The 9,967-nt window shown below is 50.1% G+C and overlaps 1 protein-coding gene across 2 annotated transcripts in view; it reads right to left on the reverse strand.

The window, feature by feature from the left end:
* SPNS2 (SPNS lysolipid transporter 2, sphingosine-1-phosphate) overlaps window positions 1–9,717 on the reverse strand; it is a 97,415-nt gene extending 87,698 nt beyond the window's left edge. Inside the window, exon 1 of one of the 2 annotated variants that reach the window (XR_008327759.1) lies at window positions 9,368–9,717. Coding sequence is in view for 1 of the 2 variants with exons in the window: in XM_053366985.1 (XP_053222960.1) it covers window positions 9,368–9,701 (334 nt within the window). In the remaining variant the exon portion in view is untranslated. The remainder of the gene's footprint in view (window positions 1–9,367) is intronic. The other variant, XM_053366985.1, reaches the window with a different exon arrangement.
* Window positions 9,718–9,967: the final 250 nt, after the last annotated feature.

The raw sequence follows: 9,967 nt of genomic DNA on the forward strand, positions 1-9,967 counted from the left end.
TCTCGCAGTGAGGGAACTGCCAGAAGGCCCCTGCACTGGACCTCAGAGTCTGGGCAGAATGATGGGGGTGGAGACGCTCCTTCAGGTATACTGTGCCGAGGCCGTTTAGGGCTTTAAAAGTCAACACCAACACTTTGAATTGTGCTCGGAACAGTGGACTTTGGGCTTTCAAATTCCAGCAGGGCCTGTGCAGCGCCAATATTCAGCACCTTCCACTGTTCATCATTGTTGTGGCGCCCCTGGTAGCACCCAGTGTGGGTGAACCAGTTGTGCTCTCCTAAATCTGCCTCTGAGTGGCAGAGGGGTAACTGAGCTCACAGCCCACATTCAGGCTTTCATAGGCTTCTGTCTGGCCAGTATGAGACTAAATGAGCCTTAAGTCTGATCCAGTGGGGATCGTGTGAACCAGTGTCAGGAACTCTCCAGGCATGTTTTGCTACTGGCCCGGATCCCATTGCGACTGTGTGAAGGTTCCTGGGCACTAGGTTGGCGATTGCAGTTTAAAAACTTCTGCCTTTGTCCATAGTCAATGCCATTTCCATTTCCACTGTGTGTGTGTGTGTGTGTGTTTCTCCTTCTTCCATACTGGAACAAGTGAACTGTTATAAGAGCAAGCTGCAGTCAAGGAATGTAAGCTGAGATAATTGAATCGTAGGATTATAGCATTGGAAGGGACCCCAAGGGTCATCCAGCCCAACCCCCTGGCCAAAACAGACATTTGGTTGTGGCAACCTAGCTTTTTGGCACCTAGTTTATATGTCTGAGTTCCTAACACTGGCGTGAACCATAGAAGCTAACTTCTAGGGGCCGAGGTCCCTTCAACCCCCTAAATAAAATATTTAAGGGGGGCAGGCCCACACAAAGTTGATGGGCATTGCCATTCAGATGGTGTGCATGTGATCGATTATGCAGGGCAGAGCTCACCTGACACACACACCCCATATTTTATTCAAGTTGGCACCCTTGTGAGCCTATACATCAGGCAGAGTAGAACATACAAAGTTACCTTAACCAAGCCAGACCGGTGGGTCCATCTAGCTCAATAGTGTCTACACCAACTGGCAGCAGCTGTCCAGAATTCCACTCCCAGCCCTACCTGGAGATGCAAAAGATTGAATCTGGGGATTTTTGCATCCAAAGGAAGATGCACTGCAATTGAGCTACAGCCCTGCCTTTACAGAATTGCTTTATTCGGGCAGTGACCCTTCCTCCGAGTATGGAGGTGTGTTGCGATCAGGAGGCCCCTCTGCAAGATATTGGAAGGAAACTCTCCTGCGGTTACAGAAACCATAAAGAGGGATCAGGAAAGAGGAAGCGAAGATCAGAAAGAAGGCAAAGAGTTACTAAAAGGAGATGCGAAGGATGAGTCAGAGGCAAAGGCAAAACAACATTCCAAAGCCTCCGAATCTAGAATCCACGTGACTTTTGCGGAAACGTCATCTTGAAGGAGGGGCGGACACCGTGCCAACAGGTGTCTCTGGAATGCCGCTCCGACAATTCTCACCGTGGCACTGCAATTGCCTCCGATGACAGAGCTCGCTCTCATATCCTCAACCACTTCCCTTCCTTAGTGACAAGAGGCACACAATTTTCTTCTTCTCCAGGAAAAGCCATGTGTGCAGGCAGAATAAGAGAAAGCCAACTCCTAACTCCAGGCGGATGGAGGGTAGCTAACATCTTCCACGCAAGCCTTTGGTGGCAGATGAAGGCTGCAGAAACTTCTGTCGTGGTTATCTGCAAGTTGAACTTGCTGCTTAAAGGCAGAGGAGCCAGCTGCACAGGTTTCATCCTGGTCAGTTGACAACCCACCCTGGCCAACGGACAGTCTGTTCTGGACCCTCTCAGACACTTTGAAAGCCTGCCATCATAAACTCTGGAGGGTCACACAGTGCCAATTTGCAAAGCAGCGAATCACTACTGGATAACTCGGTTAGAGTGTGGTGCTGATAATATCAAGGTTGCAGATTCGATCCCCATATAGGACAGCTGCATATTCCTGCAACTGCAGGGGGTTGGATCAGATGATCCGCAGGGTCCCTTAGAACTCTGCAGTTCTGTGATTCTATGAACGTGGGGCTGCTTCATTAGACATTAAGCCAACATGGCCAGAGACAATGGGAGTCACCTGAGTAAGCTAGTCTCTTGAGCAAATGCACACACACACCAAATTTCAGCTGTCTGTTGGGGAAGTCTTACAGCTGATTTTTCCCATCAGCAAGTGAATGAGTCAGTGACGACAAAATGCCAGGCAACAAAACTCATTATTTTTTATAGCTGGTTCTCTGCACCACAACCTACAGCTATACCCTCACAACAACCCTGTGAGGCAGGCTGGACTGAGAACATGATGGTCCTACATTCCTCCACCGAATGAGAATTTGAACCTGGGTCTCCCCGGCCTAGTGAAACACCTTAACCGCTGGTCTGTGCTGGATCTAAGAATGAATTCCTGAGATTCTAAACAAAAACTTGCAAGCTATACTCGAAGGTGGAGATGACCACAAATATTTATGCATTTATTTGCCCACCCCTTCAGAAGAGTTTTGTTTTGTTTGTTTTTTCAAAGAAAACCAACCGAGAGCTTAACAGCTTACTCACTGCAGAGCCGGAAGTCAACAGAGAAGCCACATATTGCTAACCAGGTATCAGGAAATGAGCACCTAAGGTTTGGCTTATGACTTAGCAGCCAAGCATAAGGATGTGACCAAGGCAGAAACTGCACCTTATCCTCTGACACACACACACACCGAAATCTGTCACCTTGCGGATATCCCTCTGGGTCCAGCTCCTCCCTTGCAACTGGGCCGGGGCCAAATTTCCAAAGCTGCTGCGTTCTTTAATGAGCACACGATGCTTTGGCTGCATTAAAGAGCAGGTAGTGCTAATTGCCACCTGCCCTGAGACACAAACCGGATTTTTCACCTGATGACCTGATTCGCACACAAACACACACATACATTGCTGGCACCTGTCTGGGGCTGGATGTGCACCCAGATTGCTGAATCACCGATTCCAAATTAGAGCCGGACAGGGTGGGGGGGAAGGGGGCGGGAAACACATTTGCACAAATATAGCACAGGCAGAGTAATTAACCTCAGCTAATCTTTTCATTACCTTGGGCTGCTGCCTTTCCATTTGCAGAGTTAGCAACCCAGAATTCGTACGCAGGCTACATTTCAATTACACTGCTGCTCTGCCGCACTAGCTTCAAGGCTCTAGTCCTCATTTTTCACATGCCATTTCAGCCACACCCCATGACTTTTGAAAAGCACGTCCACAATGAAAAATCCTGCATATTTCAGTGACCTGTGGATTATTATTTTTAAGGCACCCACTCAAGTCACACGGAGTTCTGGGCACATCTGTCCCAATGCAAACATATCTTGAATACTAAGGTAACAGCACATTAGAGAGGGGAAGCAGGAGTGGCAAGCAAGGCACATGTCAGCTTCATTTATCCCCTTTATATCACATATTTTTCTCCAGGGAGGTCAAGGTGGGGTACATGGCTCTCCCTCTCTCTGTTTTATGCTCACAACAACCTTGTGAGGTAGGTTAAGCTGAGAGTTCACAACTGGCCCAAGGTCACCCAATGGGCTTCATGATCAAGTGGGGATTTGAACCCTGGTCTCCCAGGCCCTAGGTCAACACTCTAACCACTACAGTCATACCTCAGGTTGACTATGCTTCAGGTTGAGTGTTTTCGGATTGTGCTCTGCGGTGACCCGGAAGTAATGGAGCGTTACTTTCAGGTTTTGCCGCTCGCGCATGCGTAGATGCTCAAAATGACATCATGCACATGCACGGAAGTGGCGGATCGCAACCCACGTACGCGCAGACGCTGGTTGCGTTCCCTTCAGGATGTGGACGGGCCTCGGGAACAGATCCCGTTCACATCCAGAGGTACCACTGTACAGGCTTATCCACAATCTTATCCACAATTACGGGTGTTACTGAGGAACCCCAATAAACTTTGGAATAATAATAACAGTAATAGTAGTAGTAATAATACTGTAATAGAAATTTAGAGTTGCAAGAAACCTTGAATGTCACCTAGCCCAAGCCAAGGCTCAATGAAGGAATTCTGTATCTGCCAGCATCCCTGAGAGATGTCCATCTACTTTCTGCTTAAATATCTCCAGCGATGGAGACCCCACCACCTCCCAGTGCAGTATGTTCCACGGTCAAACAGACCATTAATTTAGAAATTTGGGAGCCGCATCTCAGTGGCAGAGCATCTGTTTTGGAAGCAGAAGGTCTCATGTCCAATCCCTGGCAGATCCAGGTAGGACTGGGACTGTCTCTGCCTGAACTCTTTTGCACAGCGGCTTCCAGTCAGTGTAGACAATACTGTTCTTGACAGAGCAACGGTCTACCTATGTCCCTATGAAGCAGCTACCTATGTTCCCAAAATCTGCCCACCCTGCAATTTCTAATGCTGATCTCTGGAGCAACGGAGCACACAAGGAGTGCCTTGTTGGATCAGGCCAGTGGCTCATCTAGTCCATCTTCCATTTGTCCTTCCTTCATAGATTTGTAAACAGCTTCCATGCCTCCCCTTGAACGTTCTCTTCTCCAAATCACACACACAGACACTTTCAATAGTTCCTCATCTGATGCGGTTTCTCAGTTTGGAGCACAGCTTGGTGGTGAGTTTGAAACCATCGCCCTTATCCCTTTTCCACTTGGAGGTGGGTTAAGTAAAGTTAGTTCCTGCCTCTCTATACCCAGAATGTGCTGCTATGAGTAATGCCACCCGCAACCCACATCTAACGTCCTGGCCAGCTTTTTGGCCCATTAAGGAGGGCTTAAGCCTTATAGCCATCTTCAGAACCAGAAGCCAAACAGAAAAAAGGACCATACAAAGGAATGTGTTAGGGCTGAGGAAGTCACCCATTCCACAAGGCCAGCTGACATTTGCCCAGGCTTTTGTTTACACAGGCGTTTCCTGGATTTCCTGAAAAATGGTGGCCTGCCATCGCTCCGCGCCCTATCAAGAAGGTCTCTCGCCACCGCCTCGTCCTGGGGTCTCTTCCCTGACAAAATGGATGTGAGGGACCAGGGTGGGGTTGCAAAGAAGGATCTCGTTTGTATTCTCCCCTTCCCAGAGTGAACAGCGGTGGTTTTCTGCGACGTAAGCTGATTTGACCAAATGCTAGGAATACAAAATGTGCTTGGTTTCCCATCCAGCCCAGGAGGAAGTTCCCTCCCTCTTCTTCCCCTCCCCACCCCCAACAACTCTGGCTGTCCCTGACACCATTTCTCACAATAATAGCGTGTCACTGCCGGCCTGCGAGCTGTTTTTCCGCAGTTTGATTTTCACTGAAATGTCATATTGCATTTTACAGCTGTTTACGTAAGCCAGCTCGAAAGGGCCTTACCCTAGGAAAGATTAAGGAAAATAGACAACCGTCAAAAAATTGGGAGCCTTCCCCTCAGCCACCCAAAAGTCAGGTCTATACGACTTGCAGGCTCCACACAGGCATCTTGTGGGTCACTGTGAGGAAAAGATGCTAGACTGTGAGCATCTTCGCACCACACGTTTTGAGCATTACGATACCACTTTGGAAAGCTGTGGCTTTCCCCCCAAAAAATCGAGGGAGCTATGGTTTGTTATGGGCACTGAGAGGGATTGTTGTTAAACCACTCTGGGAATTGCAGCTACATGGGAGAGAAAACTACGCTCAGCACCCTTAAGAAACCACAACTCCCAGAATTCCTTGGGGGAAGCCATGGTTGCTTGGAGAGGTACCTTATGGTATGAATGGGGCCTAGATGGGCCTAGAATTTGGTCCAATGATCCAACAGTCAGGCTTCTCGTTGCCTTGTCAAACACCCTGAGGTGGTCACAGGGACATAGGAAGCTATACAGAGCCATGCCACTGGGCCATCAGTACGGTCTCAACACTGACAGGCAGTGGATTTCCAGGATCCACTTCCCTAAACCTACCTGGAGTTGTTGGGGATTGAAATTGGGAATTTCTGCATGCATTGCTCAAACACAGAGCCCTGCTGCTTCCTTCTCGGCATAACTAGAGTTGCTATACATCTGGAATTTCCTGGACACAGACGGTATTTGGCCCTCTTTTGTAGCTGACATGTCCGGGAAAATGAATGGCAGCCCATGTCGGAAGTGTAGATTTTGGTGAATTTCATTTTTTTAAAAAACCAACCCTCAACAGCTTTGTCCCCCCCCCCCAAAAAAAATATGGCAAACAAAAGCCCCCACTGTCTCCAAAACACCGCCTCTCATTTATCCCCGTGGCTGGAAAAGTGCTTCTGGGAAATTGGCAAATAAAATACATTTTAAAAAAGCCTCGCCCTGTTGTGTATACTCCGTGGAAGCACCACTTGTGTCAGGAGAGTTTGCCTGTAGCCAGCGGCCCCCACCACACACTGCAGTAGCTAATCTGAACCCCTTGCTAGCTCTGTAGAGAAAATGGGTCCAATTTCAAACACAGTAAGGGGCTTTCTGAACCTGCCCACATAAAGAATGGAGAGAACGTGGCTCAGTAGCAGAGTGCATGCTTTGCAGGTTCAATCCCTGACATCTCCAGTTAAGGAGGATTGCGCAGGAAGTGAAGGGAAAGGACCTCTCCTAGCAGAGACTTTGGAGAGCTGCTGCCGGTCAGAGCCAACAGCACTAGCCTGTAGGGACAAACAGTCCAACCCAGTATAAAGCGGCTCTGTGGGCTTCATAGCTGAGTAGGCGTTTGAACTCTGGTCTCCCAGGTCCTAGTCCAGCCTTTCTCAAACTTGGGCCCCTAGGTGTTGTTGTACTACAACTCCCATCATCCGTAGCTACCAGGACCAGTGCTCAGGGATAATGGGAATTGTAGTCCAACAATATCTACATACAAATATGTGCTTATTAGGGGGGGAAATCAAACTGCTGAAGAATGTTCTTTTTTTAAGCATTAATTGCTGCAGAAATGTGGAGGATTGAATTTAAGACCGGGAAAGAAATAAGAAACTGAGAACAATGGCAGTGTCAGGTCCTTCCATCCCTATTTGAGAGTGTAGCAGTTCCCAGCAGGAATTATAAAGTGCCTTTCCCAATCAGAAGACACTCTGTGGCCTTATATAAGCACTATCTAAACATGATTACAGAGGCAATATAGCATAGTAGCCAGCACTGGCTTTGGATATGGGAAGTACAGATTCATATCCCTCTGCTCAACCATGAATGTCCTACAGCTAGTTACTACATCTTAGTTTAAGCTACCTCAGAGGGTTGTCGTGATGATTAAATATGTTTTCCAGGTCCCTGGAGAAAAGGCAGAATTCAAAGGCAGACAACCATTGTTTACATGCACGGGGGGAAACTCAAGCTTCCCTTGTCCCGTTTCACCCCAGGCACAACAGACTTGCAAGGTAGGAAAATATGCTACAAAATGGAACAAGCCCGAGGACCATGAGTTCTGCCTGCTGAACTGGTTCCAAGAAAGAGGCATTGAATTCTGAGCCATGGCACCTTGCACAGCTGAGGACAGTACTTGTGTCTGTTGGAAATGCAGCATTTTCAAAGCGTTCAGCATTTCAAGGGAAAACACACAGCAGCTCATTTTTGCTGGCTGCCAGTTCCCCTTCCAGCATGTTTTCCCCTCCAGGCAAAAAAAAAAAAAAGGGGGGGGAGAAATCATAGCCCATTTTCTCACCCAGAAGAAGAAAGCTCCCCTACAAATCTCTCCATGTGCTGCTGCAAAGAGCAGTGTTGAAACAGAAGCCAAGATTGCCCTCTTCTTGTGCTCCAGAAAATCCAGGATATAATATACACACACAAGCACGCACAATGACTTGCTTGGGCAGTACACACACACACAGCAATATTTTTAAACTAACTGGAAAATACCTATCCTTCCGACCCAATTCATTTTCAAAGTACATCTTATCTCAGGTCTAACAGCTGTACCTGTCATCCATGCAGAATGCAGAGAGGCATCCCATATTTCCCTCACAGCCTCTCTCTCTCTCTCTCTCTCTCTCTCTCTCTCTCTCTATCACACACACACACACCCCCACACACAGTGTCAGGGATCTGGGATGTGCAAACACAGAGGAGTTACTTTCGGGACCCCAATCAGGGCTGGGAAGCAAACATCTCTGAGCTGGGACCCCAAACGACTTATTTTATCGCAAAATTCAACAGGGGAAGGGACAACAGAACCTTCCTTCGTTTACTGGGGAGCACAATTAAAAGACAGAGCGGAAGACAATGCCGCAAGCCTCCACACAAGGAGTGTTTAGTTAATTACGTTGCACGGGCCCCGATTTATTTATTTATTAAAACCCAAAGCGCTGCAATTCAGCCATCGTAAACATGGGTGTGGGGAGAGAGAGTGGGTCGTCTAGCGTGGGCATCTATTGACCTGAGTAGTTTTAAATTCTTTATCATTTTTAAATGACACACAGAGAGATAAGCCTAGCTCTGAAACCACCTCCAGCTGACCTGCCTGGAATTAAGAGAAAGGCTTCAAATTCTCGCACCAAGCCAGCGAAAACAGCGAAGGCTGTCAAACCACCACAATGGATTCCTTCTGGGTATGCGAAGCATGTTTGCAGCGGAGAGATGCGGACCAAAACATCCATCCATCTATCCATCCATGCCAATGGCACCGGCTGCCTCCAGCATACCCAAATCCAGGAGAGGACCCCTGCTTTTCCAAGGTGCCTAGCGGTGGGCGCCCCTCACCTCCCGCCACGCAGCTCTGCTCAGCCTTTTGTATGCACATCCCCATGGCAAACCAGAGAGCTGCTTTTATTCCAATAGGACAGCTAAACAGCATGCGGCAGAGAGAGAGAGAGAGAGAGAGAGAGAGAGAAGCGCAGATGGAAGAAGGAGGGCGAGCAGATCACTGGGGACGGATGGAGAAGAGGATGGGGAAAAGAGAGACGGGGAGAGGAAGCGAATAGGAAAGAGGAAAGGGAGAAGAACAGAGGAAGAAGAGAAAGGCTGGAGATGGGGAGGAAGGGGGAAAGAGAGAGAGGGAAGAGGAAGCGAATGAATGGGGGGAACAGGAGGAAGAAAAGGATATAAACGGAAGAAAAAGGGAAGGAGAAAAAATTAGACGAGGAGGGAAATAAGAAAGAGGGCGTGGGGGGAGGGAAGCGCAGGATGGAGAAACAGGGAAGGAAAGAAGGCGAATAAATGGGAAAAGAAGAAATGAGAACAGGGGAGAAGAGGAGGGAGTCAAAAGAGAGAGAAAGCGACCGAAGGAAAAGATCAGATGGAGAGAGAGAATGAATGAATGAATGAATGAATGAAGGGAGAAGGTAGAGAAGGGCGAGCGCGTGGGTTTTCCCCCCTCGGGGGCAGAGAGCCCCTTCTCGGCCCGCCTGCCGGGGATCTCCCGAAGCGCCGCCTCACCTGCCACGGTGTACCTGTCCAGGTAGTTGAGGACGTTCCCCACGCTGAGGATGGCGGCGGCCGCCACGCGCGCTCTGCCCAGGCTGGGAGGCGCGGCGCCCGCGGCCGCCGCCGCTGCCTTGTCGGCGCCGCCCTGGGGCGCGTGGACGGCGCCCGACAGGGTCTGCACCTCGCCGCTCCGCCCGCAGCAGCCGCGGTCGCCGCTGCTTCCTCCTCCTCCTCCGTCGTCCTCGTCGTCGTCGTCGCCCGCGCCGGCCGCGGCCGAGACCCGGAGGCGCCCGCTGCAGCCCGGCGGGCCGCCGCTCGACGAGCCGTCGCTCTCCAGGCACATCATGAGCCGCCGCGGCCGCGCTGCCACTAGACGCGCACCTGCCGCCCGGCCGGCCGCCGCTCAGCGCCAGCAGCGCCGCATCTTCCACCGGCCCCGCCCGGCCGCCAGGATTGGCTGCGCCGCCTCGGCTCCGCCCACCGATCCTCCGCCCCTGCCCGACGGCGCGCAAAGGGGAGCCGGGCGGAGGATCGCAGATACGCGCGCGCTCTGTCCCTCGCGCTCTGTGGCGGGGGCCACCTCTGACTTGCCCCTTCCTCAAGTCAGTGGGA

The sequence above is a fragment of the Podarcis raffonei genome, chromosome 15, assembly GCF_027172205.1.
Source record: "Podarcis raffonei isolate rPodRaf1 chromosome 15, rPodRaf1.pri, whole genome shotgun sequence".
NCBI lineage: Eukaryota > Metazoa > Chordata > Lepidosauria > Squamata > Lacertidae > Podarcis > Podarcis raffonei.